This window comes from Dromiciops gliroides, chromosome 1, assembly GCF_019393635.1.
Source record: "Dromiciops gliroides isolate mDroGli1 chromosome 1, mDroGli1.pri, whole genome shotgun sequence".
Classification (NCBI taxonomy): Eukaryota; Metazoa; Chordata; class Mammalia; order Microbiotheria; family Microbiotheriidae; genus Dromiciops; species Dromiciops gliroides.
This window is the reverse complement of record NC_057861.1, coordinates 400,692,938-400,720,433: the sequence shown is the minus strand read 5'-3', so window position 1 is coordinate 400,720,433 and position 27,496 is coordinate 400,692,938. Positions and strand designations below refer to the sequence as shown.

General features: G+C 39.0%; 2 protein-coding genes across 4 annotated transcripts in view; one reads left to right on the top strand and one right to left on the bottom strand.

Moving 5' to 3' along the window:
- MTREX (Mtr4 exosome RNA helicase) overlaps nt 1–2,780 on the top strand; it is a 92,188-nt gene extending 89,408 nt beyond the window's left edge. Inside the window, exons 26-27 of the mRNA XM_043976883.1 lie at nt 1,977–2,081; nt 2,492–2,780. Of these exons, the coding sequence (XP_043832818.1) occupies nt 1,977–2,081; nt 2,492–2,544 (158 nt within the window). The 3' untranslated portion in view covers nt 2,545–2,780. The remainder of the gene's footprint in view (nt 1–1,976; nt 2,082–2,491) is intronic.
- Nucleotides 2,643–27,496, bottom strand: part of PLPP1 (phospholipid phosphatase 1) — a 121,552-nt gene continuing 96,698 nt past the window's right edge. For all 3 annotated transcript variants that reach the window (XM_043976886.1, XM_043976884.1, XM_043976885.1), the window contains 3 exons: nt 19,476–19,533; nt 3,916–4,092; nt 2,643–3,098 (listed from right to left, as the gene is read on the bottom strand). In XM_043976886.1, the coding sequence (XP_043832821.1) occupies nt 2,967–3,098; nt 3,916–4,092; nt 19,476–19,533 (367 nt within the window). In that variant the 3' untranslated portion in view covers nt 2,643–2,966. The remainder of the gene's footprint in view (nt 3,099–3,915; nt 4,093–19,475; nt 19,534–27,496) is intronic.

The following is a 27,496-nucleotide window of genomic DNA, read 5'->3' as shown; positions in this document are numbered from 1 at the left end:
AAAAAATTACTATGGAATGTTTAGCATGAGATTGTTTTTCCCAAGAAAGCCTTGTGCTTTGCTGTAAACTGCTTAAGGTCTTAGGAACAGAAGAGTTTACAGAACAATCTTTCCTGTAATGTAAGTCATCCAGGCTTTGCTCTGAGAACTCACTACCTCCCAGTATATTTTGAAAGAATTCTGTTGTGGAGTTTGTTTGGCAACTTCTACTTGTTCCTAAATTCTTCTGCCCTTTGAAATTAAGCAAAATGAGTCTAATCTTCCTTCAGTCCCACAGACTTTGAAGAACTAGAACTAGGAGGCATTGTTTTTCCCCCTCCTTCTAATCTTCCCTTTACATATCCCCAGTTCCAAACTGATCCTCGAAGGTCCTAGTTAGCAGTTTTCTCAGTATCTTGGTTATCCTCTCTTGGATACTCTCCAGTTTATCCTTCCTAAAATGCTGATATGCAGAACTGAACAGTGCTCCAGTGCTGACTTTACAAAATAGAATACAGTCCTTTACCCGCATCAGTGCAGCCTTAGGAGAGTATTCATTTTTTGACCACCATTTTTCTAACTTTGAGCTATTTGGGGGGTCTTGACTAGTAAAATGTATATAGCAATTTCCCTAGAAGTTCTAAGCAAGCATTCCCTTCCAGCTTCTATTGGGAGGCAGTGTGGTGCAGTGGAGTATTGAATTTGGAGTCAGAGGACCTGGACTCTCACCTATGTGATACTGAGCAACCTCAATGTCAATGGCCCAGATTCTCCTTAATGGATCCAAGGGGATTCCTTCAAACCCAATCTGTGATGGTATGAGCATCAGCCAGTGGGTCTTCATCTGAGTTTATTGATTAAAATCTTGATCAATAGAATACCAAGTGCAGGTCTCTAGGACATTCCACTTAGGAACTTTCCTTATAGTGTACCAGCATCTACCTCCAAAGGGCTCTACATATGTAATACTTAATATAAGGATTGTGGATATTCTGAAAAATTAGGTGACTATATGGCAGCCTTATGTGAAAACTAATGGTGGAAAGAGAGCTTTTTAGCACATTACTAGTTTGAGACAGTATACAGCCTGGATAGGAGCAGCTAGGTGTAGCAGACTGCCCAGCCTGGAGGCAGGAAGACCTGAGTTCAAATCCAACCTCAGATACTTACTAGCTATGTTACCCTGGGTAAGTCACTTAAGCATTCACCTCAGAAAGTCCCAAATGAGGTTCATACATGACTTAACATCTTGTTAACATTGAAGAAAATCTTGTCCACAAGGATAGACTACTTTTCTAACACAAAAGAGGAAAGGAGATTTTTAAGTCAATGAATGCTAAAAATGCCCTTATTATTAAACAATAACTGCTTGGTTTAGGATGCCTCGGATGAGTGCTCATGAGTAATTTTTGGATTTTAACAAAAATTTTGTATTTTCCTCTGACACAAGATCCTTAGTGTCCCCAGAATTTCAGTGGGTCAGGTGAGGGAAAGAGACTGGACTGAAACGGACACTCATCCTTGAGTGTTTGAGACCCTGCCATGCCCTATATGGGGCGGCGGGGGGAGGTTAGCTCTAGGATTTAGAGCTGGCAGAAGCCTTGAAAATTCTCTGGCTCTACCTCTTCTGTGCTACAAGAGCCATTAACTGGATTTGGAGTCAGAAGATCAGGATTTTAATTCCTAGTTTTCCCCATATAGGTGTCTTGACTTTTGACCTGTTTCATTTGTAAAAACAAGGGATTTGAACAAGATAGCTTCTAAGGTTCCGTCTAGCATTAGATTTGTTGGTCCCATGAGGCACCAAGAGCTAAAGCTGTCCAAGGTCACACACCTAGCAAATAACAGATGCAAGTTTCAAGCCAAAGTGCAAATATTTCCCAGGCTTAACTTTTTAGCAAGCTTGTAACTGCTGGCCTCAAACAAAATTCAACACAAACTTGCTCATGTCTCATCAGCCCAAAGCAGTGAGATAATTGTTCTTCTTCTTTGACTAGGCAGCATAATTCGTTGTATGAGGCGTCTGGAAGAATTGCTCCGACAGATGTGTCAAGCTGCAAAAGCTATTGGAAACACTGAACTGGAGAATAAATTTGCAGAAGGTTTGTACCTTATGAGATTTTCCTAAAAATTCTAAGCTGTCAAACTTTGGACTCCATGTTTTTAATGTAATGTCATATGTATTGGGTTTTTAGGGGGCTTTTTTGCATTCTTTTTATCTGGATTAAGTAGACCTGTGGAGTCTTGCTTGCTGAAGGCCAAGTTGGTGTCAGTGGACAAAGGCTTTTCCCTCTGTATTTTCGCCTGTTTAATGCATCAATTCTAATGTCATGATCAACATTGCCTGGACCAGCCAAAGTGTTCCTAGAGAGAGGTGGAATAATTAGGACCAAGTTTTAGGCTAGGGAAGCATGATCATGTTTATATAGGAAGGGGGTTTCTAACTCAACAGTTTTGACATTGTGTGTCTTTCTGCTAGCTTAGTACTTATGTCTATTTTCCTTTATTATAGGAATCACCAAAATCAAGAGAGACATTGTGTTTGCTGCAAGCCTTTACCTATAGAATGAACCACTTACTGATGTCAGCCCTGTTCAACATTTCAGAGACAAGCTCTTTGAATTTTCTGTAAACAAATGGACAACTCTTATTCCAAGACAGTCTTCATCATAAACATTTTAATTTGTATTTAAAACAAGCATCATTCTAGCAAAGAATATGACATACACATTTGTACATACAAAGCATTACCACATTATTTTAATAAAAAAAATGTACAGGTGGGTAGTGTTTTAGTGAAAGGCTTGAAATCTTTTGAATGAATTTTAAAGCTATTATTGTGTTAAATGTGACTATATACACAGGTAAAGTGGGCGTCTGAGAGGTATAGCAGCAGCAGTCCCTTAAAGGCTTTTTACACCAGGAGGAAAGAGCATTGCCTCCTGCTGTTATCATTTTCCTTTAGAAAGCAGGCGATTTTAGCTCCTTTATGCTTGGTGATTGCTTCCATAATGATTTCCATTTGTTGGCGTCTCATGCAAAGTTGTGTGAGAGTCCTCTTCTTTTCTTTGCTTAAATGGACAGTTTCTTTCCTCAAAGAAATCTGATACAAATACAACCTAAGAAATAGATTAAAATAGAGAACTAAGTTTAAGGGATCAGAATACTGTTTTGTTCTGTGTACTCTTTATTCACTTTCCACTTCAAATTCTCTTTTGCAGTAATGTGTTCAGCTAAGTATGGGGAAGTGGGGTGTCGGTCCCTATAGCAGCATTTTTTTTTCTATCAAAGCTCCCTATCATTTAAGGGCTGCTAATTCCTGTTTAATGATCTATTTTACCATTTGACAGTTTGTCTTTTTGTTCAAAAGTTTCCAAATTATTGTTCTTACTAGATACCTAAGAAGAGACATTCTTAAGAAGGAAAAAAAAAAAAGATCACTGAAATGTTTTTTTAAAAAATACTAGAGAATATTTTGGTAACTTCCTCAATAACTAAGGCCAAAGCAGTGACTATAATGTCCAAATGATTTACAGATGGAAGTCCACCCAACAAATACGACAAGTCACTCTTGGTCCATACATTCCCTCCCTGCAACCATTCAAGTAGAACAGCTTAAGAATTCTTCATAGATGCTTCATGTTATATATCTCCTCTACCAAATTCTAAGTTTCCTAAGCATTGGACTATGTGTTTATTTGTATGTTCTTTAGTGCATAATTTTTCAGTGCTTAATTTAAGTGAATGGAATACTGGAAATAAAAAATTGGGGTTATGGTCCCAGTTTCACCCTTAACTCAAATTCACTTTATCTGGAAGCCTGACTTTCCTCATCTATAAGATGAGGCCAGCTGCACTGAAGATTGATTTGAAGGTCCAACTCTTAAAACTTTTTATTCTAGGACGGCTGTTCTACACCTTAACGTGAATACTTACAACAAGAATTGCAACGACAGCTCCCTGGATGAGTCCAGTCAGCACATCACTCCAGTGATGTTTGTAATCAGAAACACGAGAAAGCCCCACGTAGATAGATAAAGCAATGAAAGCAAACTGAAGTGTGGGGCGCACAAGTCGCGCCCAATCTGCTTTCATTCTGGCTTGGAGATAAAGCTAAAAAGAACAGAAAAGGGAACATGATTAATCTATGTCTTAGTTTTCAAGTGTCTTTCAAGGTGACCTGGTTTCTTATTTATGATGAGTGATACTGAAAGTCAGATTGTTTTCAAACCCCTAAAAAATCTGCCACCACCTTCCTGGGTGTAGAGTGGAAGGATTCTGATAACAAAAGGACAGTTCAACATCCATTGACATTCACTGTACTACGAAGTAACCTGTATATGAAGATTAAAACCATTGTTACTATCAAATCCTAAGAATGGGTTTAAATGACAAGATCCACAGTAGGATCCCAATCCCTACTTGTTGATTTGCATTTTATTGTATTCTTACATATCTAGAGAAAATAGGAAAATATTTAACAACTTTTCTGGGAGTAAAGGAGAGCCATAAATGAAGGTTTCCTCTGTCTGTTAGGCCAGCACTGGCCAGGAGCTGGAGACCACCTCCCCCTCCTCCTTCCCTGAACAATGAACTTTCTCAAGCCCCTTCAGTTCACCAAATGAAGTGATTCCAAATGAATCCTTATTTAGCCTTCTCCTCACTATTAACATTTCCTAACCACAAGTTACCAGGGCAACAGAGCCTGAGCGAGTTAGTTCTTGGACCATCTGTGTCTATTTTAAAGTAATTGAGAACTTCAGAAAAAATTCATCTCCAATGTAATAAGATTAATATTTACTTAGCATATTCTGCCTATTTCATTATACAGTCTAGTGAGAAGGCAGAGGGAAAAGCCTTGGTTTTGTGGTTGACCTTTATAGTTATTCTCCAAGTTATTCTCCTAAATTCCACACATTAGTTGATCTACCTCCAGTCTGTTCTCTGGACATAGGATCAGCATGGTCTCTACCACCACAAGTCCCATGTACCACGGTTTTCTAAAATGCATTACCTTCTCATAGCAGTAAGCCAACTAATTTTAGTCAACCATTCCTTGTTAAAATTAGAACAGCATAAACTTGTTGCTAAATCCAAGCAGTCAGGAAACTAGAAAGTATTATGTGAGCTTCAAACCCACCCCCTAGCCACAACTCCCTCTCCCTAGTTTGTTAATCATGTAATGAGCTCACTTTTTCTGATATATCCATGTTGTCTCTTTGAGCTAGTCTGACTTGGAAGTTCTTATATAGCCTCAGTTATCAATACTACCAGTTAATTCCATCTCCCCTAAGACAGAGACACAAAATCAACCCGGCCAATGGAACAAAGAGTATAAGCTAAGTACTAGGGAGACAAAGATAAAAACACCTTAAAGAATGCACAGTATAAAAACAGAGCAATGTCGCCAAGCATGGTCATTTTATTTTTTCCTCCAAAAGTTTTTGTTGCTCATCTACTCTAAGAGATCCCTTCCAATTTTAAGGTTCAGTGGTTCTTATTTCTAAAACTTATTTATCAGATTCTTAAAAGATTTAAAAAACCTTAAATCCAGGATTTCCCAAATTATATATAAAAGGGAACCCTCAAAAGAAACAGAATGGGTAAAAGGTTGAGCTCTTAGCTGAGTTACTCCAAAGAGGTTTGGACAATGAGGGGAAAAAGGAAGGGAAGGGAAGCAAAGAAAAGGAGCCCAATCTGAGATGGTGGCAAAAAGGCAATTCGCAAAGGTCAGGAAGTTGGCAGAAGTACTAGAGGAAGAAGGTGTGGTAAAGTAACTGGGATAGTGTCCAAGGATCACATTGAAGAGAACAACCCTGGTAGCAAAATGAGAGAGGCCATCACCCCTCCAGGGAGGGCTGCAAAGTGGTGGGAAAAGCAGGGGCTATAAAGAAAAAGTTATCCATGGTCTAAGTCCTCCACCACCCCACCAAAAGCTGTCCATCAAAAAGGTTTGCCGGGCTTAAAGTCACAGCATCACAAATTTATAAAGGGAAGAGACTCCAAGTCATTAAAACCATCCCTTCTCATTTTATAGAGACCCCAATAAATATTTGGCTCAAGCTCATCCTCTTTCCCCATAAGCGGGCTCTATATACAGAAAGGAAAACAAAGCACTGATAAATACCCATCCAGGGTATTTAATGTATTTACAATCTATCACTTGGTACTGGTGGCTTCAGCCTTCTCCAGGTTATTCATATGCACTGAAAGTCAAACGACTGTTTTTCAGAAAACTGAGGAGTCTCAGAAAGGTTTGCTTCAAATCAGAAAGAATCAACCTAGAGAGCCAGAAAGGGAAGAAGGCCAAGTATGAGAAAATCTTTCCTTGCCATGATGTATTTCATTGGATTTATCCTTCCCTAAAGGCATGAACAACTCACCCTTAAGATTCCTGTTCTGATCCCTGCCATGAATATAGTGTGCTTCCAGGATGCTTGGTCTCCCTTTTCCAGAATTCAATACTTCTACTCTTCTGCAATTCATTTTCTCCACTGAATTTCTCCAGGTCTCCTGGCCTCAATTTTTATTTCTGTGTGGGAGATTCCAAAATCTTCTATACCCCTAAGCACCTCAACTTCAAAACATGAAATTGAACTCATTACCTTCCCCCCAAATCAGGATGTCCTCTAGACTTCTTGTTTATCAATAGTTACCTTACGTTTTTCCAATTTGACACCCTGAATCTATGACTCTCCTCTCTCCACCACTCACCAAATCCCACTATATTTTCAGAATGTTTCTTGCATCATTTCCCTCCTTTCCGTCCTTTAATCATCACTCAAGTAGAGATCCTTTCTACCTTTTCAGCAGACCAGTGGGGGAAAATGCAAACATGCAAAGAAGGTAAATGGGAGATAAATTGCTACTTTGAAGGAAACCAGGAAAAGCAGGAGGTAGAGATGAGAAAGGAGAGTATTAGAGACAATACAGGACATGCAGTGAAAATACTGAGTGGGGAGATGGAGTTACTTCTGTAAGGAACACTGGGGATTCAGTTGCTGGATTGTAAGGAACATAAAAGGGATGGAAATGTAGAAAGATTGGAAAGGGATTATATGGGTCATGAAGGGTTTTAAAAACCAAAACAATTTTATACTGATTGTGGAGATGACATGAAAGTATTCAGTCAAGAGTAACTTCATGAAAACAAGACATGAGATAGAAAAGCTTACCATTTAGTCAAAGGCCAATAAGGAAAAGAATCCACCTGGAGTAGTAGTAGTGGCTGGTGTAATGTAAACTGGGGTCAACTTGGATACCAAGCCAAGGATCTTCCCTTTTCTCCAGATTTTTGTGCAGGGGAATAGCATCACAATTCCTGTTTCTTTAGTGATTTAGGTGTAATGACAAAAAGTGATGTTCTGAAACTGAGTCTGGCAACAGTCAGCAAGATGGTTTGGAGTAAGGAAGGCTGACTGGAGGACTATCAGTGATCCAGGTATTGAGGTGAAAGGCCTTGAACCAATGTGGCAGTACTGGGAATGGAAAGGAAATAATATAACTAAGCTAAGAAGAATCTGCAAATGGATAGTTGCATGTTCACAGGAACACAATTTCAGAGGTAGAAGGGACCTCGGGAGTCATCTAGTACCATCTATACATCTACTACGTCTATCTATACATGATCAGGAACTCCCACTCTAAGCATCACTTTAAGGCTTCCAGGGATGGAGAAATCACTGCCTCATAAGGAAGGTTTGAACAGCTCTTAATTAAAAAGCTTTTAGTCACAACAAACTCTGTAATCTATTACACCCAGTGCTGCTTTTTGAGTCAAGAACAAATCTATTTTCACTTCAACAAGAGACATGTGCAAACTGAAAACTTCCATGGTCTCTAGTTCTGTTACTATCCTGGTGCCAATGTTGTTCTTAAATTGTACTCCTATGATGAGAGCTTCAAACCACTCTAAAGGAGAACCTGGACCTCTGTCTTAACCTCTGGTTTTCCCAGAATGGACTCTTGCATTGTGACTGGGGAGCTGAAGGAAAAACAGCTAAGTCCATGGGGACCCCTCAGTGACAGAGCAGACTACTCTAAGGAGGCTGACTGACCAGGCTGGCTTTCGTTGTGTATATTTGGATCCCTGTGAAAGTTTTGTAAATTAGGCTAGTCAGGAAACAACTTGGACATAGGAGGCATAGACTGACAAATCTGTCATAAAGTCAGAAACTACTTTTTTACACATTTTATGAAGCCTGAAGCAGATTTGCCCTATGTCATACAAGACACGTGATCAGCCTTTGAAGACCATTAATGAAGGCAAACCCTCTTCCTTCCTAAGGCAGCCAAATAGCTCCAAACATGGGAGTTTGTTCTATCAGACCTAAATGTGTGTTTCTGCAAAACCCATCCATTATGCCGAGTCTGGAAAGGCAGAACAAATCTAACCCCTCTCCCTGTCAGTCACCTCCTCTCAAATGCTAGAAAACAGCTATTGTGTCATTCCCACCCTAACACCATCCCCTTAAACAAGTTTTCTCCAAGTTATTTCTTAATTGAGTGCATGATCACATGTGTAGGAATGGGAGAGAAAAGCGTTTTTCAAAAATCGCTTTTTACTGTCCCCACAATCTTATTCAAACGCCTTTATAGAATGGGGAGAGCAGTATCTATAGTACCTTGCTCATGGAGTTGGTGTGAAGCATCACTATGGAACCTCTCTTATATAGTAGGCACTTAATAAATGCTTGTAGAAAGAACCTTAAGTGCCTACTATATAAATGCCAGGCACTGTGCTAAGAATCCCTTCCCTAAGGTGGAATAAATAAGATTTAAGAGTGGATGGGGGGCAGCTGGGTGGCGCAGTGGATGGGGATGGGAGGGGAAAGAGGAGTTGTGTGAGAGGATGGTGGTGCCCTTCAAAGTAATAGGGAAGGGGCAGCTACGTAGCGCAGTGGATAAAGCACCGGCCCTGGATTCAGGAGTTCAAATCCAGCCTCAGACACTTGACACTTACTAGCTGTGTGACCCTGGGGAAGTCACTTAACCCCCATTGCCCCGCAAAAAAAAGAGTAACAAAGTAATAGGGAAGTTAGGAAGAGGAGTGGGGGGAATATAACACATTCAGTTTTGGACATCCAATTCCGAGATGTCCAGTATGGCGATGGATCATCAGGATGTATAGTTCACCTTGGATTCTTGAGGGCTTTTATAGCATAATGACAGGTTCTACCAATGTGAGCCAAGTACCAATCTGGCATATCTTTTTGAGAGGGTCTCTAACTACATACACCCAATCTGGCCCTGGGATAGAGGCCAGAGATTAAGAGTTAGAAGTGATCAAATTGCTTTTTCCATGTAAGTGGGAAAAAAATACTATTAAAGACGGGGGAAAGTTGGAGGTAAGCTGGGCAAAGCCAAGATGATGCATTAGGGGCAGTCCCCCTGCTGAACTCCCAACATTCTCCTCCATATAACTTTAAAATAACTTGAAGCAGCAAAACCAGCACAGAGTTGAGATGAGACATTGTTCCAGCCTAAGAAAACTTAAGGTGGTCAGCAGAAGTCTGTAACATGGCGGGGGGGGGGGGAGAAGGGGGGAGCACCTCTCTAGCTAGAATCCACATATGTGGTGGCAGCAACTGCAGTCGCAGCAACAGCAGAAGCTTCCAGAGCTCTCAACCTAGAGATGGAGTCAGACAACTGGTCAGATTATAAGGGACTCTGCTGGCACTGGTCTGGTTGGCCCTGTTGCCCATAAGCAGTTCTGGGTTACAGTTCCAGGGTAGAAAGGAAGGCTGTAGTAAATCAAAAGGGAGCAGGGGCTCTAGCGACACTTCCAAGGCAAAGAGGAGTGCTAGCATGAGCAACTGCAGGAAAACAGGGGCCTGAGTGCAGACCAGGAGAGTGATCCTCTCCCAGGATCACACCACAATGAAAGCACCAAAAACTTGCAGACTCCCAGAAAGAGCTCTGAAAACAGCAGCATGAAAAAGCTTGAAACTTGGGACAGTGTTTCCCCACCCCCAGGTGAACAGAACCCAACATAAAGTCCAAAGTCAAGAAACAGACTGAAAAAATGAGCAATTAACAGAATAATAATTTGAACATAAAAAGCTACTACAGAGGCAGGAGAGGACCAAGCCATAAACTCAAAAGAAGACAATAATGTGAAAAAAGCCTCAAAGTCCAACAAGAATTCCTGGAAGATTTAAAGGAGATAAGAGTGGTAGAAGAAAAATTGGAAAAAGAAATGAAAGTGATGCAAGAAAATTATGAAAAGAAGTAAAAGTGTGGTAAAAGGAATAAAAAATTCAAAGAAAATCCTTAAAAAGCAGAATTAACCAAATGAAAAAATGAGGTATGAAGTCTCACTGAAGAAAATAATTCCTTAGAGTATTAGAATTAGGGAAGTGAAAGCTAATGACTTTTTTTGTTTTTTGGTTTTTTTTGCGGGGCAATGGGGGTTAAGTGACTTGCCCAGGGTCACACAGCTAGTAAGTGTCAAGTGTCTGAAGCTGAATTTGAACCCAGGTACTCCTGAATCCAGGGCCGGTGCTTTATCCACTGTGCCACCTAGCTGCCCCCAGCTAATGACTTTTAAATGCAATTATTTGACATTCAAACTCAATACTCAAGTGTAAAATGGAAAAATATAAAAGGGACTCAAACTCTATATGGAAAGATGATACATGTAACTTTATCATTATCAAAGCAGTTAAAAGGAGTTTACATAGACAGAGAGCATGGATGTGAGTCAATTATGTTGGAAAGATCTCCAAAAATATGAAGAAGAAAGAGGGATGCACTGGGAGAAGGGGGAAGAGAGAGGTAGAATGGGGAACATTTTCTCACATAAAAGGTGTGCAAAGAAATGCTTTTACGATGCAAGGGAAAATGTGGAGAAGGCATGACAGACAACCATCAGAATTGGTTCAAAGAGGGAAGAAAAAAGTTAATTTTTATACACACACACGTATATACACACTCAGTTGTATATAGAGACATAACTTGCACAACAGGGAAATAGGAGGGCAAGGCATAAGAGAATGGGAGTGGGGTACAATGAAAAACTGGAGGATAAATTAAGTGAGGCAGTGGTTAGAAGCAAAATAAACTTCTGAAGAGGGATGAGAGACAAAGAGAGAGAAAATAATAGGATGAAATACACAGTAATAGCTGAATGTGAATAGAATGAGCTCACCCAAAAAATGGAAGGTGATAGCAGAATGGATTAGAAACTAGAATCCAATGATTATAAGAGACAGACTTGAAACAGAAAGACACACAGTTAAAATAAAGGGCTGGCGGCCTCAGACACTTGACACTTACCTGCTGTGTGACCCTGGGCAAGTCACCTAACCCTCATTGCCCCGCCCCCCTCCAAAATTTAGAATTTAAAAAATAAAGGGCTGGAGCAGAATCTAATATGTTTCAGCTATAGTTAAAAAAAAGTAGATAGCAATCATGACTCAGACAAAGCAAAAAGATACTACAGACAATGAAGTAATATCAAAAATTTTTATGGTATGTTTCTTAGATAAAGGCCTCATTTCTCAAATATAAGAGCCATTCCCCAGTTGACTAATGGTCAGAAAAAGAAAAATGCTCTAAATCACTACTGATTAGAGAAAGCCAAATTAGAACAACTCTGAGGCACCTCCTCACACCTATCAGAAATTACAAATGCTGGCGGGGATGAGGGAAAAATAGGTACACTAATGACATGCTGGTGGAGTAGTGAACTGGTCCAACCATTCTAGTGAGCAATTTGGAACTAGGCCCAAAGGGCTATAAAAATGTGCATAACCTCTGACCCAGCAATACCACCTAAAGAGATCAAAGTAAAAAGAACCTGTGTACAAAAATATTTATAGCAGCTCTTTTGTGGCAAAGAACTGGAAATTGAGGGGATGCCCAGCAAATGGCTGAAAAAGTTGCAGCATATTGTGCTGTGGGAAATGGCAAGGGGAGTTTCAGAAAAACATGGCAAACTGATGCAAAGCAAAGTGAGAAGAATTGAGAGATCACTGTGCCCATGAAGGGCAATGTTGCAATGATGATCAACTGTGAAAGACTTGGCTGCTCTGATCCGAGACAATTACATATTTCTCAAGATGAAAAAAATGCTATCCATCTGAATAAAAATTGAAGTATAATTTCCTCACTTTTTGTTTTGCTTGCTCTTTTTGAAATATGGAATATATGTTTTGCATGATTTCACATGTATAATTGATATCACATTACTTGCCTTCTCTCAGTGGGTATGGGAGGGGTTAAGAGGAAGAGAGAATTTAAAATTAAAAAAGAATGTTAAATGGGGGGGAGGGGAGATAGGCCACAAACTCAATTAATTTCTATGGTCAAAAAGAAGAGAGAAGACATCACTGAAGTACTCATTCTAAGGTCCTTTCTGTCTCAGGTATACCTTTGTATTTAGGTATACTTTTGTATTTAGCCCCATCCAAGAGGAAACTATCACAGTATGTGTGAAAGTACTGTGTGCAAAGAAACCATGTCTCCCGTCCAGTGAACAAATGCTGCTTTCCCTGAGGCTAACTCATCTGTTGCTTTTCTATTTCAGAAGCCAGAAACAATATCCAGTGCATTTTCTTTTTTTTCAGTGCATTTTCTTTAAGGTAAACAACTCCACCTTGCACCTTGGAATAGAAGCTCTAACTGAAGTCACTCTCTGATGCCAGGAGTTCATGACTGGGAAGCCTTTGGCTACCAGAAACTATCTTTAAATGACTGTGGAGCCCTGCTTCAATTGGAGATTGGCCCCAGAGGCCAAGATGCCCAGGGTAATAAGATGAGTCATCTGCAAAGGATTTTATTTTTTTTGCGGTCAAACATTTTACATAAATGTGAGGGCTGGAAAGCAAGGAGACATCTGTGTATTCAGAGGCTGAAATGAAAACCGAGTCCAACATCCACGTCAAGTAAATATTTCCATTGCTGATACTCAGTGAAATGCAGCACACAGCTGTTCCATCCTGTTTCACTTAAAAGAAAAGACTCATTTAAAAAACAAAACTATTTATTTGGATTTTCGTTTTCATTAAAGCTTTACATCTGAGGTTGACAGACCCAATCACTAAACTTGTATTTAGTCAAGTTAATTTACTCCCTATTATTATTTCCCTAACTCCCTTCCTCCAAACTCTACTTGGTATCCACAATTGGCTCCAAAGAGCAGGCCTTGTCTAGGCACTGAATGGGTCCCTGCCACGGGGCAGCCGCTCCTTCCCATTTGACCCCCCACTGTCACTGTTTGTAGCATAAAGCAGGGCTGCTAAATCATCGAAGGCAGGACACATCACAAGCTGCTACAATTCCCCTTCCCTGAAAATGCTGGATGTGTTACATGAAAGGGTGAGCGGCCAAGTCCCGAGGCCTATTCATGATGACCGGCTGTGATTTAGGGTAGTGAAGTACATGAGAGATGTGAGAACTAGAGTTGCTGAAACAGAATGGGGTCCAAGTTAATAAAATATAAGTATAGGGGACGCACTAGAGTTTTTTAAATTTTGGCTATGAAAGGTAGAGGAAATATAGGACAATAGTTTGAGGAGATGATGAATTTAAATAAAGGGATTTTTCTGAAACATATAAAAAGTCCTAGGCATGTCTAGAGGAAGCAAGGAATAAGACAGGAGATGATGAAAGACTGCATATGAGAGGAAAAAAGGGAGATCACCAAGGATCTCATTTCCCGACCTCATTTAGCTCCCGTGGGCTTAATGCTGCTGCCCCCAGGAGTGAGGACCCAGCCCCAACATCTTTTCCACAGCTCCAGTCACACATTTTTAGCCACCTACTGGACATTTCAAGCTGGACGTTTTTAAACGAGACCCACACAGATCTGAAACTCACCCTATCCCAAACAGAATTCAGTTGTTCGCCATCCAAAACCTACCCCCCACTCCCAAACTTCCCTAATTTATGCCAAGGGCACCATCTCTTGACATAAGCATTGTCCAGGTTGATCTTTGTGTTATCCTTAACTCTTCACTCTCCCCTCACCCCAAAGATTCAGTCAAGTGCTAAATCCTGTCATTTCTACCTCCACAAAAATTGCTCACATCCATTCCCAAGGCTACAATCCTACATTCAGGCCCTCTCCTGGATGATTTCAAATTCTCCCAAAACACAGCTGCAAAAGCAACAGGAAGGGAGGGAGGGAGTTATTAAAGACCTACTGTGCTAAGCCCTTTGCAAATATCTCATTTGATCCCCAACAACCCTGGAAAATAGGTGCTATCAGTATCTCCATTTTCCCTTTGAGGGAACATGTAGAGAGGCTTGCCTAAGGGTCACATAGCCAGTAAGCGTCCAACACTGGATCTGAACTCCGGTCTTCCCAATTGCACAGCTAGTGCTCAACCCGCTGCACCACCTAATTGCTTCTTCAGGGAACTGATGTTGAAGGCCTTTTGAGGGACAGAAAGGGGTTGGAGGGGGAGGGCAAAGGGAGGAGAAGCACGGGAAAAGAGTGAGCCCAGGTCTTCTGCTACAAAGGAGATGGTGTTGCAGGCACAGAAAAGAGAAGTATTGGAATGGCCAGTGTAACATGGCTTCTACCAGGGAAGCCTATCGGCTTTACTGGGTCACTATCCAAGGCATCTGGCTACATCTGGCAGCCTCAGTAGACTATCTTCCCTTGTCTCAGTCTCCAGTAACAAGGTGTTTCCTTTAGCCGATTAAACTTATTGAAAACAATTATTACCATGTTACTAGCCCCTATTGAACACCTGAAAAAGGGCAGTGTGTACGTTCTGAATTTATTATCAAGGTCTCAGCTTTAGCTGGATTTATGGAAGAGATTCATCAGGGCCAAATATCCTTAGACGTTGTTTATACCCAAAGACTCAAACTACCCAACTCCGCAGAAACAGAGACACAGGACCTAATGAGGAGGAATACACAATTAAACATGCCCGCCCTCTTGAAGCCTGCAAGGAGAGAGGTCCAGGCAAAGAATCAAAGGAGTCCTTGTTTCTCCAATTTGCTCAAACTGCAAGAACAGCAGAAATACAGGGGCAGAAGCCCAAGTGCACAAAATTTGAGCACAAATGCAAGGCAGTCAAATCTAGAGGAGAAAACATAGAAGAGAAATATTGATTATCTTCACCTATTTCCCAATAGAATGCATTTGTTTACTAGCAAAAAGCACTAAAATGCTGAGGAATGAGACAAGGATGAAACATGGAGTTCAAACCACATACTACCATTAAAAAGGAGTCAGGTAGAGGCAGGGGCTAATCTTCCCAGGATGTTGTGGAAAGAGAAGATGGCAAACTTAGAGTCTAGGATCAATTTTGTCTTTTTTAAGTAGAGGTAACAGATCTATTCACTTTTTTTTTTTTTTTGGCACAGGGCAATGAGGGTTAAGTGACTTGCCCAGGGTCACAGAGCTAGTAAGTGTCAAGTGTCTGAGGCCGAATTTGAACTCAGGTCCTCCTGAATCCAAGGCCAGTGCTTTATCCACTGCGCCACCTAGCTGCCCCTCTATTCACTTTTTATAGGCTAAACTTAGAGACTATGTTTAAATGCGAAAGCATCACACCTACTGGACATTTCAAGCTGGACATTTTTAAACCAGACCCACATAGATCTGAAACTCACCATATCCCAAACAGAATTCAGTTGTTTGCCACCCAAAACCTACCCCCCACAAAACAAGGATGGGGAATCACTGTCCTAGTCTAATTCATCCATGTGCATCAAAGATTCAATGTGATCACACACACATAACAATTTGGAAAATAAGTCAGGCTTTCAGTGGCATTGACCATCCCTCCCAACATTCATTATGTCTATCACCCCTCCCCCAGCAAGGAGGGAGAGCGTTTAAATGACTTGGAAAGAAGCATAAATTTTGCTACTAATTTTACTACTACTAAATGAACTCAGGAAATTTGAAAGCTGTCTGTTTCCTATAACCTTTATAGGGGCAAATAACTCATAGATCCCAGGGCAATTTTTCAGATACATGTAGGTGTGTGTTTTAAAGAGGAAACTGTTAAGCTATAATTGGAATAAACTGTATTCTGCTAAACTAGCATCACGGTTGCTTCCTCAGGAAATTCAATTAATGTAAAATGAAAATCTTTCATAGTTACCACACAAGAGATAAATACCACTATGTCTCTCTTCACCCCACTGCTTCCCCTAAGACCCTAATGTAATATAATAGTGTTTTACATTGTGGCTCTGGGTTTTATATAAACAGCACCTATATATTACAAGGTCTTTAAACATCAAGTGTTAGGGGAGGTCTTTAGAGAAGAACTAGATTTTAAAACAAATATTTTTTTTATTTTTAATACTAGAAGGACTAGAAGAATCAACTGATGTAAAAATTTTTATAATTTTACTTTGAAATAAAAATTTTCATCTTATTCCCTATTTTCTTTTCCTTATGGATTAAAAAAATGCACTGTACCAAGTGACACAGCTTGTTCTTAAAATAATCCTTATATTCTCTTTCTTCTAGTATTATTAACTCAAAAAGCAAGAAATTTAACTCCAAACATTTTTTTCATTAATTTCCTCATTAAAATCCATAGGTCTTAGTTCTAAATATACATTAAGGTATTCAGTGACCTTCGGATGAAAGGATTCTAAATCCTTGGTTTCCCTATAGCTATCTATCTTAAGGAAATATATGTTCTTTTCCAGTTTAACACAGCAAAATGTGACTGCAAATCTATAATTCCACCTTACAACTATGTCATTAATACAAATTACTACGTTTCCATAAGGCAAGCAATTAGAACTGGGCCTCGGGGATCAGGAAATTAACTAGATGACAACAAAGCAGCCCCTGGCTAGCCCAAACTTGATTATCTGAAATACAGTGCAGAAAGCCACATCAAAAATTCTGGATTTGGGGGATTCCAGAGTTATTATATCCACTCCCAATACCACAGAAGGGAGTTCTCTAGAAAATAAACCAGCAGGGGAACCTACAGCCCACTCTCCTCAACTAGAAGGAAAAGACAAGGAAGAGATGCCAACTACAGGTTACAGAATATTCAGACAAAACCATGGCCCTACAACCCAAGACCCATCAGATACAGATGATCAATGGCTACCCAAAGGTTACAGCAGCTTGAGAATGGAAGCATAAAAGTAACACAGTTGAGTTGAAAGGGCCCTGGATTTAAAATCAGAGAACTTCAGTACAAGCCCTGGTTCTTTCTATCTCCCATTTATCAGAGAAAAATCAACATAAAAGGCAAATGGCAACTGGGGGAGGGGGGGGGGCAGCTCTGGGGGAAAAGGAACACGAATGCACCGTCAGCTGACCTGTAAATTGGTCCAGGCAATTGGGGTTAAGTGACTTGCCCAGGGTCACACAGCTAGTAAGTGTTAAGTGTCTGAGGCCAGATTTGAACTCAGGTACTCCTGACTCCAGGGCCGGTGCTCTATCCACTGCGCCACCTAGCTGCCCCCCAGCCATTCTTTAAAGCAATTTTACAGTTATGCTGCCCCAACCCAATCTGTATTAGGCCTATTCCCCAAAGAAATCAAAGAAAGAGGAAAAAGAAATAGAAGGAAAAGAAAAATATGTGCAAAAACATTTATAGAAAAGAATTGGAAACTAAGGAGTGCCCATTAATTTGAGAATGGCCAAATTATGGCGTAAGAATATAACATAATGCTATTATATTTTAAGAAATGACAAAAGAGGGGCAGCTAGATGGCGCAGTGGATAGAGCACCAGCCCTGGAGTCAGGAGTACCTGAGTTCAAATCAGGCCTCAGACACTTAACACTTAATAGCTGTATGACCCTGGGCAAGTCACTTAACAAACAAACAAACAAATAAAAACAAGAAATGACAAAAGGGATAGTTTCAGAGAAACCCAGCAAGACTCATGAAATGATACAGAGTGAAGTGAGCTAAACAATATGAATAACCACTTGTAAATGAATTTTTAAGTTGTAGCTTTTCAGTTATTTATTAATCTGGGGCAGCTAGGTGGCACAGTGGCTAAAGCACCAGCCCTAGATTCAGGAGGACCTGAGTTCAAATCTGACCTCAGACACTTGACACTTACTAGCTGTGTGACCCTGGGCAAGTCATTACCTCTCTAGGTTTCAATATCCTCATCTGCAAAATAAGAGACCCAGGCTAGGTAATACAGTTTTAAATCCTTTAAGTGAAAACTAACCATCAAAAGCTTGCTTCCTCAAAGACTACAATAAGGCTGCATCCCAGTAACTCACTTAGAGAATTTAAGTGATTAAGATCGATACATCTGTAAAAAGTATTAAGAGTCAAAGCATTAATATGCTGTGATTTGGACCCAGTTTTCTTAAGTTAAAATTTCTACTCAGACATTTGAGTAAGTCTATCAAAGCTATACAGCTCTGAGGCACATGGTTCCCCAAACAGCCTCCACAAAGAGCAAGCCAACCCTTCAATACAGCTTAGTTTTATGAACAAAGTAGCTGCCAGGAATGCACTCTTTCCACAGAAAGTGGTTTGCCCAGATTTCAGTGGTTTGCATGCGCTTCACTCCTTTCCCCTGGAAGTTTCAATAGTCTTCCAGCACCTTCATCTTGGAGTTATGGAAACACTGACAAAATGTAGAAGTGATCGAAAATGGAGCAAATGCACAGTCTAAGAGCCTGATTCAATCAATCAGACTCAGGATTTTGATCCTATTTAATGCCAGGAGATTCAGGGAAAGATGAGGAGTTGAAACTCTTTTAGGTTAATGGAAAATAGCCTAGGAAATATGTCAGAAGGTGGAAGACGGCCCAAAACCTGCTCAAAGTGAAGCAACCAGCAGCTGCCTTTATTTTAAAGCCTTAGACACCAGACACTTGAGGGGAGGATCTAGCGACTGAAGGAAGCAAAACTGGTCTCACAGTTTCCTTTCTAACAAGAAACACAGCATTACATTATCAAGCAAGACAAATCCCTTCAGCCTCATGCATTAAGTTGATGAAAGAAAGCAGTTGAAAATCATTTTCTTCAACCCTACAGAAGCTACTGTCTCCCTCATCATAGTCTAAGGAGCTTCTTATGCTGGGAGAAATCTTTTGGGGGAGAAATTTCCTAAAGCAAAGCATATCCAAAAGTTCTTGCTGCAATCTATTGGGACACAGCTCCAACTCTGCCTAGGCTCCTGCATCTCAAAAGGTAGACTTCCCTATCACCTACAAGTCTCCCATATTTACAACTATGCCTTGCTTTCACTGTCACCTCCAAGGGACAGCACAACCTCTGTTCAAACTGATCTTTCTTTGCCCATAGCAGAGGCTGGATATCTATAACAAATGGCCAGCTGCCTTTTGTCCTGACTTCCTAAGTATACCTTGGCTCTTAATATCTCACACTCCAAATCCCTTCATCCTCCCTGACTTCAACCCTAGGTGTTGGCATCTAAATCTAACAGACGCCAAAGAGAATCCTGTTGGAAATTTCTTAAGGCTGCTCCTTTTGCATGTCAAACAGCATGAAAAAAACCATATACTGAATGCATTAACTTCATACCGTACAGTATACATGAGTAAGAAATAGGAAATACTCACTGCGAGGAACAGCATGCAGTACATGGAAAATGAAGAATGCCCAGAATAAAATGATAACCTATAAGAAAAAAGAAGTGAGAAAGAATGACATTAACTTCTTTTCTTCTGCATCACCAAATATTTACCAAAATTTTCACTGCTAGATTGATAGCATATATAACTTTTATCATTGTATTCTAATTAATTTAGAAATGGGGGGAAATGGGGGGAGGTTTTTTGGTTTGTTTTTAAACTTGGCAGTCCATGTTATTTTCCTTGTCTGATTCAAGAGTCAGTGTAACCTTGGGAAAATCACTTCTTTCGAGTCTCCAGCTTCCTCATTTGTAAAGATTTAAACTATGTGATCTCTCACAGGCCCCTTTTAGCTCTAATACTCTGGAAAAACTGAGAATTCTTTATCAGCAACTTCCTTAAAGATAAAGACTGCAAGATCTCTAAATCACAGATGAAAAAAACAAAACATCACCAAGCATTTCTGCATTTCACAAAGTCTGACTCTATAACTGGTCAGAGGGGAAAAAGGCAACTAATTCCTTTCTACATATTGGACATTGACCTTAAATGAAGCAAACTAATCAACCCCATTATGAGAAGAAAGAAGTGTCTGGCTCCTGTGGACTGTAGTAGTTCTCTCACTACCAAGCTGAGACCAACTTTTTTTTTTCCTCTTGAAAATTTTTATATTGTATTTTTCTACACATTAAAAACAATTTTAACATTCATTTTTAAAATTTGAGTTTCAAATTCTCTCTTCCCCCTCCTTGACAAGTCAATTAACTTGATACAGATGATACATAAGCAGTCATGCAAAATATATTTCTATGTTGTTTTATTTTTGTAGATTATTTTATTTTGTTTTTTTAAAGTAATAGATATTTTTATTTATAATTTTGGGTTCCAATTTTTATCCCTCCCTCCTCTCCTCCCTCCCTAAGGCAGCAAGCAATCAGGTATGGCTTATACATATATGATTATGTAAAACATTACCATATTGGTTATTTTGTACAAGAAAACTTGAATAAAAGAAAAAATGAAGGAAAGTGAAAAATAAGCATGCTTTGGTTTGTTCCATTGATATCAGTTCCTTCTTTGGAGGTGAATACTATGTTTTACCATTAGTCCTTTGGGATTGATGATTCCTTCGATCGAAGGGAAAGAGGCAAGAATATCTTTTTTAAAAACCATACTCTCCGGGCAGCTAGGTGGTGCAGTGGATAGAGCACCAGCCCTGGAGTCAGGAGTACCTGAGTTCAAATCCAGCCTCAGACACTTAAAACATTTACTAGCTGTGTGACCCTGGGCAAGTCACTTAACCCCAATTGCCTCACTAAAAAACAAAACAAAACAAAAAAAACCAAACAAACAAAAAAACCATACTCTCTAATCAAAGGCTGCAGAAATTTCATGAAGTCAAAAGAGTTAACTGTGCTATAAAATCTCCAGTGGACGGTATAAAATATATGTCAAAAATGAGACTAACAAGCATACTTTCCAAGTAAAAGGATGAAATGGTCTCATTAATAACTACATTCATTGTCAGTATTTGTGTGGTTATTCTTTCTACATTGTTGAAGTCATTGTGTAAACTGTTTTCTTGGTGCTGTTTCCTTTGCTCTTCATTAATTCAAAGATCTTTCCATGCTTCTTTAAATTCATCATCTGTATCATTTCTTACAGCACAGTAATATTCATGTACCACAACTGAAGCTATTTCCCAATCAACAGACACCTACTGTATTACCATTTCTTTGCTACCAGACAAAGTGCTGCTATAAATATTTTGGTATAAATGGGAATTTTCTTATCAATGACCTCCCTTGGAATGTAATTCTAGTAGTTCAATCACTAGATCAAAAAGGAATGCATATGTTAGTTACTATATTTGCCTAATTCCAAAATGGTTGCACTGGCTCACAGTTCCACTAACAATGCATAAACTAATGTGCCTGCCTTATGATAACCCATCCAACACTGACTATTGCCTTCTTTTGTTATCATTGCCATTTTGCTGTAATATAAAATGAAACCTTACGATTGTTTTTATCTGAATTTTTCTTAGTGATTGGGAGAATTTTAGAGTTATAGTTTAATTTAATTAATAAGCAATTCTTCTTTTAAGAATTATTAAGATATTCAGGGGCAGCTAGATGGTGCAGTGGATAGAGCACCGGCCCTGGAGTCAGGAGTACCTGAGTTCAAATCTGGCCTCAGACACTTAACACTTACTAGCTGTGTGACCCTGGGCAAATCACTTAACCCCAATTGCCTCACCCCCCCCCAAAAAAGAACTATTTATTCACATCCTTTAATTACATATCTCTTACAGAATGGCTTTTAGTTTTGATGTAGTAACATCCTGGATACCAAACACTCATTAAAGAAATGTGTCACAAAGATGTTTTACCATTTGACCACTTCCCTTCTTAACCTAGATGCATTCAGTTTATTTGTGCAGAAACTTTTCAATATCATGTAATGGGCAGTTAGGTGGCACAGTGGATAGATAGATAACTGGGACTGGGGTCAGAAAGATACTAATAGTTATGTGAATTTGGACAAGTCATTTAACCATTTTCAGTCTCCTCATATGTAAAATGGGCATATAATAACAGCCCTTATCTCCCAGAGTTGTTGGATCAAATGAGGTAGCATTTATAAAATGCAAAGTGGCTGTTACAAAGTGAGTGCTATATAAATGCTAGCTACTATGATTAATATTGTGACATAATCAAAATTCCTTATATAATCTTTTATAATTGCCTCTATCCTTTGTCTGGTTGGTAATATATCTCCTACCCATAACTGTGAAAGGTATGATTTTTTTAATAGTACTATATTTCATATTCAGGTCAGGTATACGTGTAGAAAATATTATGTAATACAATATAATGTGTTAGTCTTTGCCTAATTTATGCCAGCTTGCTTGCAAGTTTTCCCAGATGTTTTTATCATAAAGAATTCTTTACTAAGCAACTTATGTTTTAGGGTTTATTGTTTTGAGGTTACTGAGTTCCACTGTGATTCTCCCCTTTCTAATCTGTTTCATTGACATAATTCTCTAACTTTAATTCAAATGGTTCTGATCAACTGCTGCTTTATGACAGACTGAGTTCTGAAAGTGCTATTCCCCCTTCATTCTCAATTTTTTTCATTATTTCTCTTGATATTCTAGAACTCTAGTTTCTCCAAATGACTTATTTTATTAAGTTCTGTAAAGTATCTCTTTGACAATTTGATTGATTAGTGTAAAACCGTAAATTAACAACACCAGTACAATCCATTTTCATTATGTCCCAATCATGAACACTAAGTATTCCACCAGTGAGTAACTGGCCCTTTATTTCATTAAAAAGGAGCATTTTGGGGCAGCTAGGTGGAGCTGTGGATAGAGCACCGGCCCTGGAGTCAGGAGTACCTGAGTTCAAATCCGACCTCAGACACTTAACACTTACTAGCTGTGTGACCCTGGGCAAGTCACTTAACCCCAATTGCCTCACCAAAAAAAAAAGGGGGGGGGAGCATTTTGCAATTGAATCTATATAAGTATTTTATACAAAAATGTTGTTAGCTACAGTTACTGTTTATAGATTGTGTAACATACTGGGCATTTCTTTAACATCCTGTGACTCCTTTTCCACCTCTCCACCACAATCACAGAAGTAGTAGAAGGGAACCACTAAGGACTAATAGACATTTTGTCTTTATTTGTTCATTTCATTTCTCTTTTACCACAAGTAAAGAATTTACCTAGAGGCAAGTCTACTGGTGATGAGCCACTGCACACTATGACAGTGGACACAGTAGTCAACACAATTGTACTCAAAGGTTTATTTTTAAACTCAGACTGAATTTCTTACTTCATTTCATTAATAAGACATCTTGGCAGCTAACAATCTCTACCAGTATGACGTGCTAAATGTCCATTTGTGGGGTGATATGTACAAAACATACAGCAAACTTTAAAGTATTATTATTCCAGTGGGGAATTAATTACACTTAGAAACAGGCTACCAAATAAACAAAATAAACTTAGAAACAGGCTACCAAACCAATAAATTGTTATCAAATTTACTGGACATCTTGGTAAAAAGCCTTAGAATACCTATACTATAGAACAAAGATGGAATAGTGCTTTCTAGCATTCACCACCAAAAATTGGGATTCCAATCCCATTCCTTCTACTGAGGTTTACTAGAAGGAAGGATAACCACCAAATGTATTCTAAGCTAAGCCTACATAATCTAGATAAATGTGGTTTATTCAGTTATAAGTAGTCATATTTAGTGACCTAGCAAGTGCTTAAGGATGTTTTTACTCCAAAGCTTTCTTATTTCATCAGTCATACAACTTGTGCTGCATGGTGGCTTATTAAAACTATAAAATTATGACCATAGCTAGATTTTACAAGTGACTCTTGCTTGGAAAGCCAAACAATGTATGAATAACATCCTGCAGCCACAACCTTTCTTCCTATACTTTAGTTCAACCTTGTTTGATTTTCTTCTTAAAATACAGAAAAGAAAGAGGATGCCACCAGTTGGGGAATGGCTGTACCCTAAGAAACTGGTACAGAATGACGTAAACAGAACCAGGAGAACCAGTTTGGCTGACCACAAAGAGGAAAACCGAACGTTCATCTTCTGATCTTCTGATTGGGTAAGATTTCCCTCCCCTGTCCCTTTAAATTGGAAAGTACTATCAAGTATCAGCTGTTTTAAATTTCAAATGGATCTTTTAAACATCCTAAGTACCCCTTTTCTAGCTTTACCTTCACTAATCAGAGATGTTGGCCAGTTTGAATTTGAATATATTTTTATTACTCTTTTTGGTTTTGTGGGGCTTTGTGGTATGTTGATGACTTACTTTTAGCCTCCCCTAATGCTGAAATTTGTCAAGAAGATAGCTGTCACTTACTACTATAAGACGAAAGCTCAAGGAACAGCAGGGGAGGTATCCAAAATCCCCTCTGACATTCCTGAGTCTTTATGGGCCTCATCCCCTAATGAGGTGGGGCTCCTTAAGTCTGCCATGCCTGTTACCTTTAAAGTTTTTGAGGAAAGATAGGAATGCCAGGCTGTTGGAATTCTGTTCTCAATCTTTTTCTTTCTATTTTCCAATAAACCCTTAAAAATCTAAACTTGTTTTATCAGTGATTTTAGTCAGTTTCCCCCAAAACTGGGGGAACAGATTAGAATCCACATTTAGAATCTTAAATTTAGGATTTAGGCAACAACTACAACACTGTAAAAGCTACAGAAGAACTATGAACAACACAATTGGGGGGGGGGGGAGTGTATGTGAAAACTCCAGAATACTAATAATGAAGTCTGCGTGCTTCCTACCCACTGGCAGGGAGGTGATGGATTCAAAGTACAGAATAATACATAAATTTTCAGACATGGTCAATGTGTTCATTTGTTTTGTGTAGCTATTTGTTACAAGGGTGAGCTTTTTTAGCAGACAGAATGATAAATGATTTTAAAAGAAAAAGAATGAATGAACCTTATAAAAAATTGGGGGCAGCTAGGTGGCGCAGTAGATAAAGCACCGGCCCTGGATTCAGGAGGACCTGAGTTCAAATCCAGCTTCAGACACTTGACACTTACTAGCTGTGTGGCCCTGGGCAAGTCACTTAACCCTCATTGCCCCACAAAATATATATATAAAAAATGAATGAATGAATAGAAGAAAGCAGAAGGAAGTTCACAAGGGAAAAAGACAAGCAGGGAAGAACTGGAATCACTATGTTAAATTTGAAATATATACAGTAAGCCATAAGTAGTTGTATGTAGCCCTCTTTTGTATTGCAAGACCCTGGTATTCGTTCTTCTGGCAGGTTACAGTTAAGCAACTCTTCAATAATTCTGTCCCTTTTATCTTGCCTGAAATGGATCTAATGATTTATTTAAAAATTAATGACAAAAGATTTCCCAGAAACATAACCTGCCCTAAATCAAAATTATGCACAGTAATCTTATTTCCCTATATAAAGGACAGAATAAGGAGATACACTCCAAATCAAAGGACTGAAATCTGATTGTTTATTTAAAATAGAATTTTAGACATATCAAGCTAGAAAAGGACTTTAGAAATAATTCCTAGAGGCAGCTAGGCGGTGCTGTGGATAGAGCTGTGTGATCCTGGGCAAGTCACTCAATTGCCTCAAAAAAAAAGAAGAAAAAAATAATTCCTGGGGCAGCTAGGTGGCGCAGTGGATAGAGCACCAGCCCTGGATTCAGGAGGACCTGAGTTCAAATCCAGCCTCAGACACTTAACACTTCCTAGCTGTGTGGCTCTGGGCAAGTCACTTAACCCCAACTGCCTCACAAATAAAAAAAATTTTTTAAAAAAGAAAAAAAGAAATAATTCCTCATCTAACTCCTTTCTTTACAGATGCAGAAAATTGGTTTGCTGAGCCTCTCATTATTGGCTGAGCTAGAGCTAGTTCTCAAATAGACTGACATTCAAGCCCAATGTGCCTTCCACATTACCCCTCACCAAAAACCCTGTGATCCATCAACTAGACATGATACTGTATTCTACAAAGCACAATGCTTGGGGCAAACAACTGTTAACATTGCATTTTTATTTCATTTATGTAAGATATTTCCAGTGGACAAGCTATAACAAGAATAATGAACATAAAGAGAGAGAGAGACAGAAGGAACAGAAAGACAGACAGCCAGACAGACACAAGGAGGGAAAAAATATATTGTTCGCTCATAAGGCAAAAGCTTAAAATAGGAAACAAAGGGAAATGCAACCAAAACTAACTTCTTTTACAAAGTGTATTCAAGTCCCATATAACCAAATAGTACAGTGAACTAATCTTATTTCCTTGGACCACCCAGTGACTTTGAGCTATTATTTTAACAGAAGGAAAAATCCTGCCACACAACTCTCCCAACAGCATTATGATGATCTTAACAGACAAACCATCACTGAAAGGAACTTATGCTAAATGAATTACAGTTTAAGGAGGCCATTTTATATAAAGTTCTTTTTTATCTCAAATGATATCCATTTATCGCCTCTTCAAATCATTAATATTAAGTCTTGATCAAATCATTCTATGAGCTAGTGAGTCCAAAAAGTAATACAAAGAACTCTAATCCTAAAGATAAATACACGGTAATCCCCAAGAATGGGAAACTTTTGGGACTGGAATAAATGGATTTTAAAAAAACACAGAGAAAGATTCATTTTAAGTATGTAAGAGGTGAAGGGAAAGCCTGAGAATTTTTTTTTTTTAGTGAGGCAATAGGGGTTAAGTGACTAGCCCAGGGTCACACAGCTAGTAAGTGTTAAGTGTCTGAGGCCGAATTTGAACTCAGGTCCTCCTGACTCCAGGGCCAGTGCTCTATCTACTGCATCATCTAGCTGCCCCTAAAGCCTGAGAATTTTAAACTTTTATTGAACGATTTTAAAATTTAAATATTCAAATGTGCTTTTTTACATTAAAAAAAATCATTCTTTAGACAATGAATACCTGGAGAGAAGACTTAAGAGAAACAAGAAATAGTAGGGGAGAGATGATATAAACAAAGTTGATATGTTTTGAAGAATGGAGATGGCATGGAAGAGCCCCATCTGACAGAGAAAGAAATACTGACAAGGTGGTATTCTGTCTTACAACATATTACCGACCCTGTGCCTTTAAGGAAGGGTATAATAAATAGGTAGATTACTGAAAAGGGGAAAAAACACACAAGGGTACCAAAGGGAAATTTAATTGTGCATAACAAAAATATCGAAGTCTTAGAAGCAAAATCATCTTGGCTACATGAGAAAAGCAAAGATGACAGAGGGTAGGGAGTAAATCATGCAGGAGGATAAAAACGTTGGTTTGTGGAAAGTAGCAGGTTTTCAGGCTCCATGGAAGTACGGTGGTAAACTAAACCAAACTTTTATTCATAATGAAAAATATCACGACTGTTTTTATTAAAGAAATTTGAGGATAAAACAAATTATTTTGTTCCTTCTGCCAATGCACTTTATTTGTAACACTGGGTAAGTCACTT